The sequence below is a fragment of the Carettochelys insculpta genome, chromosome 6, assembly GCF_033958435.1.
Source record: "Carettochelys insculpta isolate YL-2023 chromosome 6, ASM3395843v1, whole genome shotgun sequence".
NCBI classification, from domain to species: Eukaryota; Metazoa; Chordata; order Testudines; family Carettochelyidae; genus Carettochelys; species Carettochelys insculpta.
The window spans coordinates 61,968,457-61,988,562 of NC_134142.1; the positions used below are offsets into that span (position 1 = coordinate 61,968,457).

Consider the following 20,106-nt stretch of genomic DNA (forward strand, 5'->3'; position numbering starts at 1 on the left):
TGTGTGCACCCTCGCTGACTGCCTCTTTGGTTCCCAGCATACACTGATACGCACAAGTATCGGTTTGTTGCTGGCACTCTCCAAGCTTGCACCCCTCGGAGTGGTCCCTCTTTTTCTACAGTCACTGAGACGTTGGTGTTGTGATAAGCACTGTCGCACTGTGCTTGAGTTGGTCCCCGGGAGCCGCTGGCACCACAGGTTGTAAACCACCAAAGAACAACAGGTGCGTTCCCTGCGGGGGGCGGGGGGAAACAAAAATAAACAGTGGAAGTTGGGTCTCGAGATGTCAGCCTCTCTTTTACTTCGTAGCCAGATAAAATGACCACACAACCCCTCTGAAGTCTCAGGGCAAATGGCATGGAAATGCAGTAATTGTTCCCGTTGATACATGTTTCTATAATTTCCTTGGTGACTAACCTAGGAGATTCATGAAAAAACAAAATTCACATCAGTAACGTTAATTTAGAAGTAAAATAAGAAAAGCCAGTTAAGTCTTTAGCAGTATTTCCTTGTACAGTGTTTCTAAACCTACAGACGCATTCATTTTCTGATATATATCTGAATTAGAGTTCATCTGTCTCTGTCGGTGCTACGTTTTTTCAATAACTCCTCTTGAACCGTAATAGCTATGATCATAAAATTTGGTAGGCAGCTTCCTCTTGCCCTAACTTAAACCCTGGTCAGGGTTGGGCTGTGCCTGGAAAATGGGAAATGCCTGAAATCCCAGGATTTCCCAGAACACAGAAAGGGAAGGGGCCATTGCCCAGGGGCCCAGGTATTCTAAGGACAGAAGGCCACCGGTTGCTGCAGCTCTGCCTACTCTGGGTCAGCATGGCTGTGGCTGCCTTGGGACTTCTCTGGGAAGGTGTGGGGGTCACTCAGGGCTTCTCTGGGCAGAGAGACTTCTGGCCCTGGCAGAGGGCAGGGAGTGGGAAGCAGCAGCAGCCAGGAGCTGCCCAGGGCACAGGGATACTGCAGGGGTGGTACGAGGAGTGTCAGGCAGGGCTGGGGAAGATGCCCTGACCATTGGTGGAGCCTGGTCCTGTGCTGTGAATATTGCTGGAACACAGGTACCACAGGCCCATATATATTGTCACCTATGTAAGGATAGACATTCACAGAGCTGATTAGTGTATCTGCAAGTCAGGAACTTGGACCAGGCCCATCTATTGTACTTGAGAGGCAGAGATTCCGTATGGAGCTACCTACCTGAAAGGGAGGGCTCTTCCAATGGGTTCAACAGATTCTCATCCACAACACTGATATCCCGTGGGAACTGGTGTTTTCCAGTGGAATGGTTTTGTCTTCTTCCTGTCACAGACAGCGGGATGGATGAGAAAGAAATGGGGGCAAAAAAGGAGAGAGAATTTCAACTGAACGGCGGACAAATTAATCAGGCACATGCATTGTATTAAAATTAAATGGTCCGTTTTGCAAGGCATGAGTGAAGAGACTGTGATGTCCCTTGTGCCACAGGGACTATGAGAGCAAAAGGAATGAAAGTTCTGCCATGTGTATGTGAGGTGCACATGTGTCATAGACTGAATGGAAAAGACAAAGAGAAAAAAAGGAAGCCAAGAAAGGGGTAGAGACACAGGAAATTTGGTATTTTAAAGAAGTCCTGTTTTCAATTATCTTCACAAAACACTTAGGTCCTCATCACTGGCTTTGTTCTGGCACAGGAGACTTCCCTTAGAAGACTACAGGACTCTGCATGGGCAAAGGGGGTCTACCCCCATTAAACCAATTGCAGCAAAAGGGCCGCGGTTTGCATTTACATGCGTAAACAAAGGTATCAGACATAAACCAGACTATTATTAACAAAGAATATTCCAGGACTGCACGGCCCAGGAGAATTAACAATGGAACATTATATATAAGTATGGGCATCCTGCTTTTAATCAACTCACTAGTGAATGAATATTAATAATGGGTTACTAATGGCGATGCAAAAACATTCATAAAATGATGCCATGTATTTTGTGCTAATTCATTTTGCAAGCTTGCCAAGTTCTCAACATCTTGTTTTCTGAGAAATGTTGATTCTCAATTTTTGTGTGCATACACATCCACTTGGAAAATGCTTTTCATTTGCACCTTCATTCCCTTATAATTTTGCAAGTTCCAGATTTCATGAAGTGGCAAGGTAGCCAAGTTTTGACAGACTGTGCTTGTGAAGAGAAGACAGGGAAGGATGACTCACCATAGAAAAAGTCATGAGCACCATTGATCAAATACTGAGCACACAGCCCATGCACATTTTATAGATGCAGCAGGGTGAGGCTCTTTAACCCTTCCCTTCCCGTTGTAGGTTTCTGAGCCTATCACACCAACTCACAGCTATTCAGTGGCCAGCACGAACTGAGCTTTTTTCAGCTCCAGCTAGACAGTTATCCCCTCACAAAGCCACCATACAATTAGCATTAACAGCCTTGTTAGCCGTTTTGGCAGAGGCCAATTATCAAACTGAGCCATGGAAACTGAATTAAACTGTCCCTTATGGGTGTTCTCTGCAGCACTGACTTCAGACATAAGAACTAGGGGGTCACCAAATGAAATTAATGGGTAGCAGGTTTAAAACTAACAGAAAGACTATTTCTTCAAGTTGACCTGTGGAATTCCTTGCCAGAGGATGTCGTGAAGACCAGGACTTTAACGGGGTTCAAAACAGAACTAGATAAATTCATGGAGGTTAGGTCCATCAATGGCTATTAGCCAGGATGGGTAGGGATGGTATCCCTTGCCTCTGTTTGTCAGCGACTGGAAAGGGATAACAGGAGAGAGGTCACTCAATGATTACCTGTTCAGTTCACTCCCTCTGGGGCATCTGGCATTGGCCACTGTTGGAAGACAGGATATTGAGCTAGATGGACCTGTGTTCTGACCCAGTATGGCCATTCCTATGAAACACACTAATGGGTGACAGTGAAGGAGAATGTTGTATTTACACTTTCCATAATATATCTGTTCTGTTGGATAGACAAAGGACTTCACCTAATGAAGCTATCAAAACAACAGCTGTGACAAAAATGAAAATTAAGCTGAAAGGAAGTACGGGGCTAAGAGACCAAAAGAAATCCAAATAAAAAAGACTGGAGGCTCAGCCACGAAGAGGCTCTTGGTCTCTGAGGGCCTGAGGTAAATTACTTACGAATCCAGATGATCAAGATAATTTTCCAGCACAGCCTCTGGCACCCAAATATGTACAAGAAATCCAAACACTTAAGCTGGAGCGAAGGTAGAAAAATCAGTCTGCGTCTCTGGCTGGAGTTTTGCAAAGCGGCATCCTAATGAAATGTCATAAGGCAAGTCTTTGTTTCCAAACACTCTTCTTCTCCCTTTCCAAGTGGTCTCAAATGCTCACACATTTGGAAGGAGGCTTCTGTCTCCTTCATGCTAACCAGACCAAGACCATATCCATTAGCCTGAGTGAGGTCAGCATCTTATAGACCACAGAGGAATGAAGGCATAGGAGTGCATGTTGTATATACAGGGCTGTGCAAGAGCTAAAGGCCTGTGTTTCAGCCTATTCCTTCTTCTCAGGGTGGCTATGGGAGCGGGCTATAAGCGTATGGAAGTGGGAAGGCCTCTGATCATGAGCTGCTAGACGATGCTTTGAGGTATGTATATACTGGAGAGAGCTGTCCCTCGGATCTCTCTCACGCAGCTCCATGAGCAGATAAGGCTGCTGACTCATAAATCACCTTCATTTCATCTGAGCTGAATTGTTTTTATTCCCCTGCATACCCCGCACTGCAATTGCTGGAGCAGATTCTCTCCTGCGTTCTCCCCTTTGGCATTGCCAGAACTGCGTGTAGATCTCCTGCTGGGAATCCCCACAGAGCGTGGGAGCTGCGTGGAAACACAGAGATGAAATGTCTGTCTCCTACACCTCTTCTCCCAGCCCCTGCTGCCAGGCCTGCATTGAGAATGGTGAGAGGTAGGGGCCCAAATGATGTCGGATCCCTTGGGGACTGTCCCAAGCCAGTGCAAACTGAAGTCGCCTCCAAGCCTCTAAGCTGTGTTACAGCAGAGGCAGAGAATCCAACAGACCCTTGGCTAACCCATTCATTTTCCAATGAACGCTGCCACTCAGTCAGCCAAAGCATTGCATTCCCTCCTGCTCATCTCAAGAACATGGTGCCTTCACAGTCTCCACCTGCGGCTAACATGGTGAGAGTGCGTCTGAAATCAGGAATCAAACACTAGCCATACAGAGCTCCTCTAGGACAGACCAGCCATTTTAAACACAAGTCTTTAATGAAAGCACAAGCAAGATACAGCATTAAATCGAAACCTGCAGATCAAGGCAGCTCAGAGTCTGCTGCCACAGATCAGAAACGGCTATCTTAAGAAGGAAAAAAATTGGCAGGTTGAGCCTTTCCAGTCCAGCACTCTCTGGTCTAGCAACATCCATAATCCGGCATGATTTTAGTTAACCGGGAGACCACCTATCATAGGTGTGGGCAAGTTTCCCGTGGTCTCACAAAGTTTGCTTCCAGCCACCAGCCCTGGCTCTCAGTGTTCTGTGCTGTTATTTAGCTCTAATTTACCCGTAAATGTCTTCTGAGAGCCCAGTAAGCAGTGGAAGTGTTGGTAATGCTGCTAGACAATATTAACCTCCCGTGCTTTGGCAAACTCTGTGGGTCAGCACCAGTCTCTACCCGAGGGTGGAGGACTAGGGGATTCAACCTGTACAATCAGGCTCAGAGTGACAGAGGGCGACAGGGGAAAAGCAGAGAACTTGTAAGCACTCCAGAGGGCAGTGACCACACAAAATACATTCTCTTAAGCACTTTGTAATATGAGATTGTGGCCCAAATTTTCAACGGTACTTAATTGTCCAACGATGAAGATACAGATTTTAATAGGAGCTGGGTGCCTAGCCTGCCTATGTGCTTTTGGTAATCCGAGTAAGTGCACAGATACCTTTGAAAATCAGACTCTGTAGCCTGTAAGACAGGGGAACGTCCCCTTTTCCTTTATAACACCTTCTCCTTCTCTCACAAAACCTGTGAGATTGGATCAGACCCCAGCTCTACCTCATCTAGTACCCTTATCTCCTGCAGTGCCCACAATCACGTTTCAGAGGTTGATTTATGTCCTGATGCAAGAGGGTTTACATCCATATTTCGGTGCTTATGTATTTGTTGCTAATCCTTACGGGTGTCTCTTGAGCTGTTCTCAGTGACCACAAAAGTAGGCCACCTATTTTTCAAATCCCACTAACACCTAGGCTCAGTGAGGATAGCTTTGAAGCCCTACTTGCCAGTCTTTAAATCTAATAGTGCATTCTGTAGAAGAGAGGGTTGGAACGGAGGAGGAAATTTGGTCTAGATCCACAGTGGGATGTAGGCATTGCAACACCGACCATTGCAGCCCCTAATTTGTAGATTCCTAGAAAAATCACAGGAAAATGACTTCATTCCCCAAAGCCTGCCCTAGGCCACTATCTCTCAGTTATGAGACACTGAATCTAGCCCCCCCACTCTACTCACTCTTTGGTTATTGAGTCCCAGTGGAACAGCTTCCACCAGAAGGTCTGAAGAAGCCCCATATCAGAATACTGCACCGCCACCAGCTAGAGTGCTCGGAAGTGGGGGATCCTTGGTCAAATCCTTCCTTCCTCTCAGGCAGAGAAGGGGATTGAATCTAAGTCTCCCACATCCCAGGTGAGGGACTGCTCTAGCCACTGGACTACAGGTATAAAGTAAGCACCAGTGCCTGCCTCAGGCTGGATTTTGAATGGGACCCAATTCAAATTAGGCCTCCTCAGGGGCCGCCTATTCACTCGGAGCCCACAGGCAAGCAAGGCCAAGCACATAGCTCTCTTCCCCCAGGTCATGAATTGCTCAGGGGTTTGAGGAGATCGGTACCCAGATTCCTGGAGAGAGGCAGCAGTGTGAACGTTCAGAGGCTGCAATTTATGGGCTCAGGGAACTTTCACCCTGCACATCGATCTGGACACTTACAGGGTTAAGGGGAGATTTATGGATTTCAGTGGAGCTTTGTTGATTTGAGTGTCAATATTTACATCCTACCAAAGAGCAAATCTTGCTTGCCTGGCTGCCATGCTTCCTTCCTGCCACCTTTCTGCATTGAATATAGTTCTCTCTGTTTGGCTCTTAACTGGCTTCATCCAGGACGTGTGAAGCCTCTCCTGGCCAGGGAGAAGTAATTCCATGACTGAAAACACAACAGAGCTTCCAGGCTTCTCTGGGACTTGATGAAATTAAAGGGATGGGAAGACGGATAGACGGGACCATTTTCAAAGGTGAGAAAATGTCCAGGCACAGCAAGGATTCAAAGAACAGTGGCAAACCCGTCTTGAAGGTACCATCCTTACTTCACTCTGTGCTTGCATTACGTGCCTTCCTGAGGACATGTAAATGGCTGTAGCTCTATTGAAATCAAGGCTGTTTTATGCCAGCGGAACGTCTGCACCTACGTGCTTACCATGCCCATGTTTTTCGCTCCCAACATCATCTTTTTTGCAGGAGAGCAATGAGAAGGGAAACTAGATCTGTGCCCCCTCCACAGCTCATGCAGCCATCTCGTTTCCTGTCTCGCCTTTAGAAAACCTTCACTTCTTCAGTTAGACTCCACAGACTTCAGAGAAACGTTTACAGACCAAACCCAGTGTCCACCCATGCACCTTCAGGCTTTAGTGGTGCAGGGATGTTGGGAGTAGATTCTAACCTGACTTGCAGAGATGATGAGCACCTGCAGGTCCTGTTGATTTCAAACTGGGGTCCTAAGCACTCAGCACGTCAGAAAGCCAGGCCCCACAGTGCACGCGTGTGTGTGTTGGGGGGAGGAAACAGGGAAATGACTGACGGCAGTGGCTTCAGCCAGGGACAGTGTGGGCCGGTGTTGTGTACGCTTTCCTCCCAGTGACATGCTGTCATGCTTCAGTTTCCAACTTAACCACTCCCACTTCTGCAGGCCTGGAGCCCTGCTGGACAGAGATGGAGAACCGTGACAAATGACAACAGACCCCCCTGGTGATTTTGTGACATGTACAAATGGGGAGCAGGGAGAGACACAGCTATCACATTTTGCATGCACCGCAAGCCAAGGTGTAGTAGAGGAATCAAGAGATTTCCTTATTTTCTGTTTCCTCCACAAAGTTGCTAGTTTTTTCAGACTGTAAAAATGAAAGCCAGCTCCTGGTGTTTCCTAGGCTTAGTAATCTGAGCCATCCTTTCACATACTGCTCTGCAGACTGCAAGTTAACTCCTTCGCACTGTATCCCACATCCTTTCTTGGGGACGATGAGGGAAACTTCTTGTGTTTCCAGGCATTTGGCTGGATTTCTAGATAGAATAAATTGTGATGTTACATGTATTTGGGTTTTCCTTGACTGATTGCGCACTGTCCATCCAGCAGTGACCTCTCTTAGATGGGAGGAGTAAACGCATGGTATCGGTAGTCACACTCTCAGCTTTTTTCGAGGCAGGAAAAGATTTCTCAAGGTCCCCTTATTTTCCTCCTTTCCTAACTGTACCCGCAAAAGTGATACATTATGATGATTTGGACTAGATGAAACTCTCTGAAGACTGTCAATTTCCACAGCGTGCAGGTCAGAAAGGGTCATGAATCAACAGTGCAATGTGATCTTTGTACTAGGGCTGTCAAGCAGTTAAAAAAATTAATCGTGATTAACTGCACAATTTAAAAAATTAATTGCGATTAACCAATAATAATCTTGCTCAACGTGCACCAGATTTTCTGTAAGTGCCCCCTTCATACAAAGGATGAAACAAGCTACTCCAGAAAAAAGAATGCCATGGAAAACTTAAGCCCCTGAAAGGACATCCAGGGTGCATGCTTCTGTTTTTGCCAGATTCCTTTTCTCTCTTTCTAGGGACTCCTGAGTCATCTGCTTCACCTTCCAAACAAGCAGGCTCCAGAGCCCTGTGCACAAATGTCTCATTTTCCCCACCAGTCACTTAATCAAGGGCTGTCCTGGCACTGCCCCAGGCTGCAGCTGGGGGAGAAGGGAAACACTGTGCCTCGCCTAGGTTTGCTCCTGGGCACACCCCACTCTGTAAAGCCAAGTCCCTCGTGCCTTTTCCCCCTCTGAAGGAGGGCACAGAACAGATCGCCCTTCTCTGCAGGAGGAGGGAGAGGAGCTGCCCAGGCTGCAAGCCAGAGCTCTCCTGCAGCCGCCAGGAGGTACCTTGGGGCTGGCAGCTTTCAGGGATGCTAGCGCAGAGGGACTGGAGATGTGCTGAGAGATGGGCTAGCTGCCCACCCCGCACCCTGGGCAAACACACAGAAGTAGGAACGAGGCTGACTGCGGGGTGAACACCAGGGTCCAAGCTCCACACAGAGGTGGCAGAGGATTGCCCGAGCTCTCCTGCTGCTGATTAGAGCAGAGGCCAGAGGGGAATGGGTGAAATTAACCAGCTGTGTGGGTAGCAGTGGCTGGGGGAGGGGGGAATTGGGGGGAACAGCTGAAACCATGGACTGCAGCTGCCTGCTGCTACTACAGCAGGAAGTGGTGGAAGCCTGGTAGGGCAGCGTGGGGCAAAGCAGGGTGGCACAGCCGCCTTCCCCGCACAGGATCCCTCATATTTCCTGGGACTGCCCAGCAGAATAACTGAAACCAATACTCCGCTGCCACTTCCCCGCCCCAAGGTCCTGGTGGCTGGCAAGTACTTCCCACTCCCAGGCTCTGCCTGCCCCGTGGGCTCCCAGCAGAGCTCCACAGAGGTGTAAATTAGGGCTGTCGGTTAACGGTTAATGTGCTTTTTTTAAATGTGTTAAGTCTGCCCTGTGTTAACCGCAGGCATTAACATGTGTTAATTGACAGCCCTGCTTTCTAACTCTGAGCTGACTGCAAAGCCAAAGCTTCCAGTGAGATGGGCAAAGGTCCTGAAACATGTGATCTGGGAAATTCCAGGTTAGGGAAAAGAAAGAGCATTCAGAAGACAGAGATACACTGGAAATTTGTGTAAATGAAGGAAATCTTCATCAGGGAAGGAGCAGAGAGCCACGATGCCCATATGCCATAGCACGATCAACTACAGCACAGATAATCCAAGTCCCTTCTGTAGGGAGACCGTAACTTGCAGGGCCTAGATCTCTGGCATGTTGAACGTCCTGTAAAAATTCTCTGAGGGGCTCAGAAAGCTTTGCAACTCACCATCAGTGAAGCAGCCAAGTGCAAAAGTAATATTGTCCACTGCAATGTCAGCTCGGGAATTCCAACCCCAGGTTGCAAGAAGCTGCAGGTGAAACCTTTGGAACAAGACAAAACATTGAGAGATGGAGAGAAAGAGAGAGAAAGAGAGTGTGACTGTGAGAGAGGGAAAGAGAGAAGGGAGGTGTTACTAGAAAACCCCCATTTCAGTCATCACAAGACAAAAGGAAAATATACATGCACAAAAAACAAAAACTGAGCTCCAAAACCAAACCCCAAATACTTCCCCAGTGTTTACATAACAAAACACAAACTGTAGTAGTAAGAAGTAGTAACAGACAGGTAGCCATGTTAGTCTGTACTCCAACAAAACAAAGCAACAGAAATGCAGCAGTTTAAAGACTAACCAAGGCTACGTCTACATGTGCCCCAAACTTCGAAATGGCCACACAAATGGCCATTTCGAAGTTTACTAATGAAGCGCTGAAATGCATATTCAGCGCTTCATTAGCATGTGGGCGGCAGCGGCACTTCGAAATTGATGCGGCTCGCCGCCACGCGTCTTGTCCAGACGGGGCTGCTTTTCGAAAGGACCCTGCCTACTTCGAAGTCCCCTTATTCCCATCTGGACAAGACGCACGGCGGCAATGCGCGTCAATTTCGAAGTGCCGCTGCCGCCCGCATGCTAATGAAGCGCTGAATATGCATTTCAGCACTTCATTAGTAAACTTCGAAATGGCCATTTGCGTGGCCATTTCGAAGTTTGGGGCACGTGTAGACACGGCCCAAATGATTTATTCGGTGATGAACTTTCGTTGGACAGACCCACTTCTTCAGATCAGATGATTGATCTAATGATTGATCAAATCCATTGATCAAATGCATTGATCTGAAGAAGTGGGTCTGTCCCACGAAAGCTCACCACTGAATAAATAATTTTGTTAGTTTTTAAAGTGCTACATTTCTGTTGCTTTGTTTTGTTGCTCCTCAAGAAGTTTAACAGTAACTTCCCAGCCTGTTCACTTTGCTGGGTGTCTTGCCCAGCAGGAGCTTTATGCTAACTAGTTTATCTAGGCGGCTGTCAGGAAGATAATGTGTGCATGAAGACATCACGTCAGGCGCTCCAAATTCACAAGGGGGGAAAACAGGCTGTAGGTCCCTTCCTAATGGATGAAGCTGAACTGTTTTTGACTTAGTATCATAAATAAATAGATCTCTGACATCTAAATACATTTGGATCTCATTTAAAACACATGGGGAAAACCTCAGCTACTGGCACTAGTGAAACTATATCATGATTTATGAGAAATGGAGCAGTGACGGGCAGAGCAGTCTGATTAAATATATTAACTGTACAGTGTGGGAAGAGTTTTGCTCTATATTAGGGGCAATTAAATTACATATACCTGCCAAACATTGGCCCAGATTGCAGATTATGTAATGCGGTGTAGCTCCCCTGAAATCCTTCACCCTGGTTTACAGCAGGTGAGGATCTAGTCCACTATGTTTAAGGGAAACAATTCACACCTATAGGAGCTGGATTATACAGGAAGAACACTGCTGGGGCAGCTTCAGTGCACTGTGCCCTCAGGGCCTGGTCAAATTCTGCAGCCCTGGAGCCAGAGAATCAGCAGAGGAATTTGCCATTTGAGCCAGTTGCTGCAGAGACCCTCCTTGTCAACACATTGTTCCTGCTTACTAGGGCAATTATGCTGATTCTGTTGCAGCCCAAGAGCTTTTGGGTTCCTGGCCTACCTTCCTTGTTTTCCACCTGCCCACCTCTCCCACAAAAGGCAGGTGGTCCAGCTGATTTTAGTGGGAGTGCAGCACAGAAATGCGAACCAGAGGGAGCTTCCTAGATAGCGAAGTCTCTGATCAGGACGTTGAGAACAGAACCTTCTAGTTGTCGCCTTCTTCCCGCTGAAGGGAAGATATAATCAATCTGGAAGCTGAACATTGCAAAGAACTACCTACCTGCTCCACATAGCCTGCCCCCAGCTACCTAACATGCCTTCCTGGTTTGTGGGAGGGGGATGAAAAAAGGTCTGATTAAAACAATACTTGATTTGAGTCTTTACAGCAGTGGTGGGCATCCTGTGGACCTCTGGGGTTCTGTGTGGAGCCGACCAGGCATTTTGTTTGCTATTGATCATGATTCCTCAGGTTTCTGTCTGCATTGGTTATTTTCTAAAGTGACACGCACATAAAGTAAGGGCACATGAAGTGAGGTACAGGCTGATTGCACACAACACAGACTGAGAGCTGGGTGCTCCCTCTGCATCCTACTAAAGCTCTGAAACAGTTCATTCGGAGCAGCCTGCAAATTCAATTGGCAAAACACCACCATCCTGGAAAACCGTCTTAGCTATGACAATCTTGTGTCTCATTGCGGTGAAGAGCCACTCATGTGCCCCAATCACTAGCCCAGGTTGCCCATTGCTACTTTATAGACTTTGAAACTTGACTCCATTCAGAAAAACAATAAACATTAGCCCCTTCTGTACAAAGAATGAACGTACACAATCACTTTTGTGTGTGTGCCTATCTCAGACACGTTACGTTTCCAATACACATGCATGCAGTGATGTTTCACACCAGCATACCTATGGATGTACCTCCATGACATATGCATGCTACCCATTCGGTGCTGTGCTGAGCTAAGTTGGGGGGAAGGCTGTTAGCAGATGTGTTGTGGGGGGCAGCCTTCTGAATATCTGGGTACTTTTCATGTTAAGAAACAAATCACCCCTTAACATATTCATTTCGCATCCAGTCTCAACTAACCTCCAACAGCAATGGACACACAAAAATCTATTCAAGCACAGTCAGAGCTAATGATATTTATTCACATACTTATGGGAGTGATTTCACTATTCACAAGCCAGAATTTATTCCTAGCACTCTATGGATGACTTTGTTTACCACACCCTCAGTCAAAACCCTACTCTTTCCCCACACTTTGCATTGCCATAAGAACCAGCTGTGACGTTAACAGTGTTCCACACAGCAGCCCAGCTTATGCAGCCAATGCAAAACAACAACATTTCAGCTTGAACGAACAGTAAATTTAGGTCCTGGCCCAAAGCTCACTGAACTCCGTGGGAAGAAACCTGCTGGCCGCAAAAAGCAGATGTTGTTTTATCCATTGCCTTTCTTTGTTAGTACAAAACGACCCAGGGCAGTTCTATATGTCACCGCCAAGGGGCGAAAGGAATGTCTGTATCCGCGAGGGGCAATAATTTAAGATGTATTTCAACTCCCAGACCTTCAGCATCCCAGGACATGAGTTTGGAGGAGAGGCACTGGAAGAAGTCAAACAAATCAACCAGTGGCACTCTCACCTGTTCTGGAGCCCTGGCATTTGCAGTGTGATGAGAAACCAGTGGTCGCTCCAGCTCCCTGTTCTTTCCCACACCAGAGGGGAGGTATTGACTCCACCTGTCTCTTCCTGGACAGAGAAGGAGATGGTGCCGTTGTAACTCCCAAAAATATGCACAGAGAATTGGATCTGTAATACAAGAGGAGGAAATAATGGGATCCGGTGGTGGAAGGAGGGGTGGTAATTGACAGGATGGACTGCCTGTAGTAGCTTCCCATACCATACTTTAAAATGGGTGTCTTTATAGTTCATGTCACCACTCCTGGATAGGTACCAGACTGTTGTCTTTGGATTCAGCTGCGGAATGTCATGTGCTTCTAAGCCCTGTTGGGTCTGGGCAGTGACTGATCACCGTCTGTAGCTCTGAGTGTCTCAAATGCACTCCCAGGTCCGTGCAGTCCCCATGCCTGACACCCGTCAGGGGCTGTGGCACTCCGCAGTCTGGCTGTTTGAACCCCTAAGCCAGTGTCCCAGCCTTTCCAAGCCCCCCGGTTGTGTGGAGATGTTCTCTCAGACTCTACCTCACTATGGGAGCTCACACCCCTCAGAGACAACACAGCGGTAAGGCAAGGAAACAGGGCTTACACAGGAATGCCTTAACAAACGCTTTTACTCTTAAACCGCACTAGGACTACGGATCCTAGGAAAACAAACTCCCAGTGCATTCTCTCTCAACGTGCTGACCGCCACAGTGAGTCCTTTGGAGGTCGGATTGGGGTGCCACCTGCCCATGGTGGGGTGCACCTGCATAGGCTTACTATATTTGACCATTCAAAATAGAGGACGCTCCTGAGAGGGAGTGTATCTGTATCAGTATCTACCAACTCACAGTGTATTAATGTACTACAAGTGTCTATTATAACACATGAATCCAACGTGAGTTGGTAGATGTTGACACAGATACACTCCCTCTCAGGGGTGTCCCCTACGTTATACGGTCACCCTGCCCCTGCATGCCTACACTTTGCAGTCTAGCACTTGACGAGATGGGCTGTGTGCTCAGCCACTCTAATTGCCAATGTTCTCACACTGGGCACAGGGAGGGAAGCTGTTATACAGGGACTGGGGCCTGGAAGCTGAGGATTAGCTCCACTGAGATGCTAACACTGAGCAATATACCTGGTAGTCTCCATTGGCAAGACTGGCTGGCAGGCTGACACTGTGAGCCCTCGCAACGCCACCTGTCTGACTGCTGTTTGCTCGCAGGTAGAGGAAGCACCCTGCGAGCAGAAAAATGAATTAGAAAGAACGGCGTAAGCCCATGATGTCAGAGAGAAACATCTGTTGATGGATGTTCCTGTATCGGCTACACTCTGCCCGCTGGTTAGAGAGGAAGCTCGTTTTAAAAAAAATCTGACATTTTTCTTTTTCATGCATTTGCAAAATAATTTCACGCCATTCTGCTGGAGGCTGTGTTACAGAAGGGGATAATAGCGCCTACATGAGGGCTTCAGCGCGGATCTCCCATGGAGGCGGTAAGTTCAAATACAGCAATGTCCTGAAAACCCAGGGAAAAGTGGATTTTAGCAGCGTGGGAGGTGAAATCACAAGCCTTTATGGGGCGATCAGTGAGTGCACCTCTGACAGCACTGCTACACCTTTCCACACAATGGCTCATGGGCACCCAACCTGAAATTTACGGTGACTGCCGCACAGGCAATCCTCCTACCACATTCTCTCTAGTGACCTTTGCTGGCAGTGGCTTGGACTAAACCACCTGTGTGTCTGTGTCTGGTCCTTTGGACCCAGACAGACAGGTCTACCTAAGTTCTCAGGAGAATGAAAAAGACTAAGAGAGAGGAGCAATGAAGCGGCAATTTTAGGGCCTATCTGTGTTATAAAAACGTTGTTCTAAGTCACAGTTAGGGCAACATGGCCACAAATGTTTTCTATGCACGCAAGCAAGAGAAAACAATACCATGATACCCCTACACTTGGCTGAGAATCTTTGAACCAGAAGAGGTGGTGGTGGGATTTTTGTTTTGGTGTGGTTTGGTGTTTTTAGGCGGGTGGTAGCATGGATGGCGCAGTCATGCTGACCTTTGCTAGTTTTTAGGGGGTTCTAGTCACCCGGTGTGTTTCTTGCAAGATGATTGATGTTCTTTTCTACTGGCCTTTGAACCAGGACTGAAGGCACACTGGGCTCAGCACAGGTCTAGTTAATGCTGATGACTATGAAGGTGAGATGGGCCAAAGAATTTGAGAACCATTTCCAAAAAACAGGTTTAAGACTTCAGAGAGCCACGAGGAACATACCTCTTGTGGCTAGTAAGGCAGATCCTGTGAATGGAGCTTCTTGTGTCATTTCTTCAAAGCCCCTGATGGACCAGGAAGGAGAACTAGTGTCATTCAATATCCAGCCACAAGGACCCTGTTCAAAGGAGCAGTGTGCTCCAGCTGGGAGACTGTCTGCTGGGAAGGATAAGAAAAAGCGGAGTATTTCACACAGATCTGATTACGGAACAAAAGAGCAGGAACACTGTAAAGTCCGACATGGTTACTTTCACCATTTTTCCCTGCGGAGCTGTAAAGCTAAAATGTTGTAGTCTTGTACCGAGGGAGAAGGTGGGTGACGTAATACCTTCATTGGACCAACCACCATTGGTGAAAGAGACCATCTTTTGCGATTACACAGAGCTTCTGTTCAGATCAACACTGCATATTAGTATTCTACCAAGGAATGGTAAAATAGTTTATTTTTTGTCGTGTATAGTAGTCACCACCAGAAAGCCAACACTCCTCACTAAGGGTATGTCTACACTGCCAGGAAGATCATCCGGGTCAGGGTTGATTTCCAGTGTTCGATTTCATGTGCCTGGTAGAGATGCACAAAATCTAAGTATCTGGGGTTGGCAGTCGACCCCTGTATTCCTTGATATTGCGAGGAATAAGGGAGGTCGATAGGAGAGTTTCTCCTGTCAACCTCCCTCTGTGCACACAGACAGGTAAGTTGACTGCAGATAAGTTTATTCTCGCTACACAACTGCCATGGCTAGAACTGCATATCTGGAGTCAACTTACCTTCCTAGTGTAGACCCAGCCTTAGTGTAGACCAAGCCTTAGTTGTATGAGAGATACTGCTGTGATTTCCAACTCTAAGTGCAGTTGAAAATGATGGTTCCCAAGACCCATCATGTGACAACTGGTGATACCAACAGCCATCCCAGGCATCCCCATGTAGTATGTAATGGGGGTCCAACCACTGATTATAGTAAGTGTGAGTAAATTTAGAACAATAAAATGACCCTTCCTCAGATGGTGTAAATCCAACCAGTGGAATTCTCTGCCATGGCGTGTGAGCAAAACGCTATATCTGCATTTTTGAAAGGACAGTTTTCTGATCAAATAATATTTGGGGTGCATCTCAAGATGATCAGTGCTTCCAGGCACAGCACGAGTGGGCTAAGGTTTGGAATGGATGTCTCCACTGCGGTGAGACAAGTGGAAAAGAAGAGCTTTTGCCTTCCTTTGCAGCAGCAGGAACTGTTCTCAGAAGGATACCAGACTTGGTAGGCTAGTGGTTTGATCCTGTATTCCAACATTCCTAATCCCAGGAGTGCATTCCTCCAGGGATCTCTCAAGTTCAGATGCCATGTTAAAGTGGGTAAATGAAATATCTAATTAATGTCTGTATGCAATCAACTTAATGAATCTATTTCACTTCCTAAATTATTATTCCTTGTGGGTGGAGTTGGTAGTAAAGAGGGTTTTTTAAACAATATCTGTCTAGTTTATAGCCTTTGGTTGCATTTTTATTAACTTTTTTTTTACATGCAACTGATGTGGGTGATACGTGTATTTTATTATACAAATCAATGCATACATACAGTCAGAGGTCAGTTAAGCCCTGGTGCTGACTTCTAGTGGTATCTCAAGGGATATATTTCTTGACTAGTTGTATCCTGCTAGTAGTTGGCAGATGGTACAATGACCCACAGAAATTTCCTAGAGAAATATTAATTCTGACTATAGATTTGGTGGAATGCCCTTTTCAAAGTGCTCACATGACCAGCTGAGCTGAGCCCTCTCGGCCAGTTAGTTCATGACAGGGTGTTTTGACTGATGCAACTGGGATGACAAATGGTACACTCAAGGGAATTCTCCCCTTCAAAAATTAAGAATTCTTTACAAAATAATTTAAAGTTCTGCATAATTCTGCATATTTTATTTGTCAAAATAAAATAATTATGTTTCTGCGGTCAGCCCCAAGCCACCCTGGGCTGACAGCGCGAGCCCCAGCTTCATGTGCCAGGTGCCAGCATGAGCTCTGGGAAGAAATAATAAGTATTGTGTGAAAAAAATAAAATTCTGCGGGGAACATTAGTTCTGTGCAAAGTCTGCACTGTGCAGTGGTGAAGAATTCTAGCAGAGGTAAAATGAGGCATGACCGAAGGAACCCGTTAAGGGACTAGGTTTCTTACTCACCACATACGGCCTCTTCACCCTCTTTGGCAGGGCAATCAGTGTGAAAATCACACACCTGCAGGTGGCTGACACAGCCTTCACGTGGGCAGGGGAAAGTGGAGCCCTTGTCGTAAGCGGAAAGATCCTGGCTTTCTTTCTCTAAAGGGTAAAGAAGAAAGAAGCACAGAAACAGGGTCAGCAGAATGTCTAGAGCAGATTTGGTTTGGATGGTTCCTCAGTCATGCTCATGCTCCTTCTCTCTTGCTGCATTTTAAAGACAATCCGTTGACATAATAATAATTATTATTATTAATACTCATGCCAGAAAGTCTTTAAGTGTGTAACAAAATGTAGCTCAAAAATAAATGAACAAAAAAGCCATCTGGTCAAATGAAGATGGAGTAGAACCAGCTTGCAAACAAACCAAACCTGTACAACTTTAGAAACAGCAAACATCTTACAGTCCTTCCTAAACAAAAATTAATCTACAGGCAAGGGACGGGGCATTCTACAAGCTGCAGACCCAGCACTGGGAAGACTCTACTCCCTGTTCTCTGTGCCATGGGACCATTGGCAGTTCCAATGAAGCTGTTCCCAGATTGTTGCTCAAGGTAATCCCCCTGATAGGCTATATCAGTGGTTCCCAACCTTTTCACTAGTGTGGATGCCCCATCGCCCCCAAACAGTTCGCAGACCCCCAATCATGCCCCAAACAATTTACAGACTCCCATCATAGCCATTTCTAGCCACTGAGTACACTTCATTAAATGATAAGGGAAACCACAGCATAGATTTTCGGACAGCAATTAATAACGTTAACTTTGCAATTTATTTATAACACTTTCTATGATCATTTTTATTTATCTTTATTTTTTTCAAGGACCCCTCAAAATACCCTCATGGACCCACAGATTGCAAACCCTGGGCCATATCCTTTAAGGCTTTCAATAAATATGAATTCCTACATAACAGATTAGCTTTATAACTAGTAGATTTACCACTGGTTTCATAGGATTCCCTCAGGGCTCTCAGGTTATCAAATGGACCTGACTGATTGCGCTCTTTCCCAATTCCCTCCCACCATCTCCCCAGGCTTCTTTGTACTTGTACAATATTCAAAACCTCTGCCATGTCTATAAATTATCCCCTCTGACTTAAACCTCTCCAGTTTCCTGCCACGGTAAGGGGTTTATTTTTTACACACTACACGTACACATAAAACACAAGAATGCTCCAAGACAGTCAGGAAGATCATATCTGAAATTAAGATTTTGTTTAAAAAAAATAAACCCTAAAGTTAATAAAACAGAGAAAGCCTAGTATGATCTGAACTGTTAATCAACTACTTTAAACATTCAGTGGAAGCAGCATTTTGGTGGGTATTTGTAAATTTAAACTTTTTCAGCAGTGTGCAGTTCAGAATCAATAGCACCGTGCTACAGCATGAGAACCATAAAATGAAGCTGTCTACGGCTCTGATCTTGTATGCTGCTTTGAGCAAATGGACATCTGCACCTCCCAGGACATCCTGAAGTCAGCAAGGCTCCACACAGGTTCAGAGGTCAGTCTGCACGCAGCACTTAGTAGGATCAGTGCTTATAATGGCAAGGTGAAACTGCTCAAGCTAGTCTCATTGCTGAGCTGAATGAGCTACATGCAGTATTCACAGTGGAAAACCAACTAAATTCCAATTGTTCTCTTTATTTAATGGTCTAAGACAGAAATTCTTAACCTGGGAGTGCCCAACAGGTATCATGTAGACATGATCACTCCCCGCTCTACCCCTTATGACTAAACGGTGGAGTGGATTGAGAGGCAGTAAAACCATTTTCTGTCTGGTATGGGAAGGACTGGGAATTACTGATTTCATATGCTGGTGACACAATCAGGGTTTTTTCAGCTCAACAATGGCGCTTTAAGTAAAGAAAAAAAATCAACCCTTTATAAACAACATTGCCCTTTTCTTTTGAGAAAATGATTTGGGTGTGCTTCTAGCATTACATCTACACTATGGACCTGACAGCAGCACAGCTGTACAGCTGAACCACTGTAAGGTTTCCTGGGCAGCCACTTTTGCCAGCAGGAGAAAGCTCTCACAAGCATAACGCACTGTGTGGCCCTAGTAATTCCTATTGTTCATCAATATTCTGAGCATTGGGAGGCTTGCAGCCTCTCTCTCTCTCTCACTCTGTTGAGCAAAGCTCCTCCAACTCCCCATTTCTCACCAATGAGTGGCATTAGATAACTACAAGGAAACGCTCTCCTGCCGACATAGTGCTGTCTACACTGAAGCTTTTGCAGGTAACATTTATGTTGGTTGGGTGTGGGAAAAAAAGTTTTGCTGACAAAAGCGCTAATGTAGATAAAGCCCCAGTCCCTATTAGTGAGCTAAGCTGGGTGCGGTACTGCATATGTGGTTTGATCACTGGCCTGCTAAACCCAGGGTTGTGAGCTCAATCCTTGAGGGGACCACTTAGGGATCTGGGGCAAATAGATTTAAAAAAAAAATCTGTCAGGGACGGTGATAGGTCCTGCTGGGAGTGGAGGGGCCTGGACTTAATGATCTCTGAAGGTCTCTTCCAGTTCTATGAGCTAGGAATATATTCGTTCACAAGCCAAATTATAATTGTTTTTTGTTTATTAAAAAGTGAAGCATCAAAGAACTGGGATCAACTGGCTTATCAATGGGTCCAGACAAAAGTTCACCACTTTAAGCTCAGTTGAAGTATTGAATTGTATATATACTACGTTGTCATTGTAGATCAACAGTTCACAAACTTTGGCTGCTGACCAATCAGAGTTTGCTGCTGGCGGGCCAGGACATTTTGTTTACTTGGCGCATCCCCAGGCACAGAACTCCATAACTCCCAATGGCCACAGTTTGTCATTCCTGGGCAATGGCACCTGTGGGAAATGATGTGAGCTGAGAGGCATGCTGGCTGCCACTTCCTGCAACCCCCATTGGCTGGGAATAGTGAATCGCAGCCACTGGGACCTGCAGGGCTCCATGCCTGCAGATACTGCTGGTAAATAGAACATCTCGGCCCTCCAGTGGCTTACCCTGATAGGCCTGGAGCCAAAGTTTGCAAACTCCTGAAAAACAGAGTCGGTTTAAGAAAGGGTCACGCAGGTTTTGCCATTTTTACCTATCCATCTTGGGGGTCAGCTTATAAAT

The 20,106-nt window shown here is 46.2% G+C and overlaps 1 protein-coding gene across 1 annotated transcript in view; it reads right to left on the reverse strand.

The window, feature by feature from the left end:
- The window catches only part of LTK (leukocyte receptor tyrosine kinase), a 165,552-nt gene that overhangs the window by 41,000 nt on the left and 104,446 nt on the right, over positions 1 to 20,106 (reverse strand). The window contains exons 6-12 of the mRNA XM_074998858.1: positions 16,953 to 17,090; positions 14,784 to 14,939; positions 13,647 to 13,747; positions 12,490 to 12,656; positions 9,152 to 9,246; positions 1,210 to 1,311; positions 55 to 232 (exon numbers count right to left, since the gene is read on the reverse strand). Coding sequence (XP_074854959.1) covers positions 55 to 232; positions 1,210 to 1,311; positions 9,152 to 9,246; positions 12,490 to 12,656; positions 13,647 to 13,747; positions 14,784 to 14,939; positions 16,953 to 17,090 — 937 coding nt within the window. The remainder of the gene's footprint in view (positions 1 to 54; positions 233 to 1,209; positions 1,312 to 9,151; positions 9,247 to 12,489; positions 12,657 to 13,646; positions 13,748 to 14,783; positions 14,940 to 16,952; positions 17,091 to 20,106) is intronic.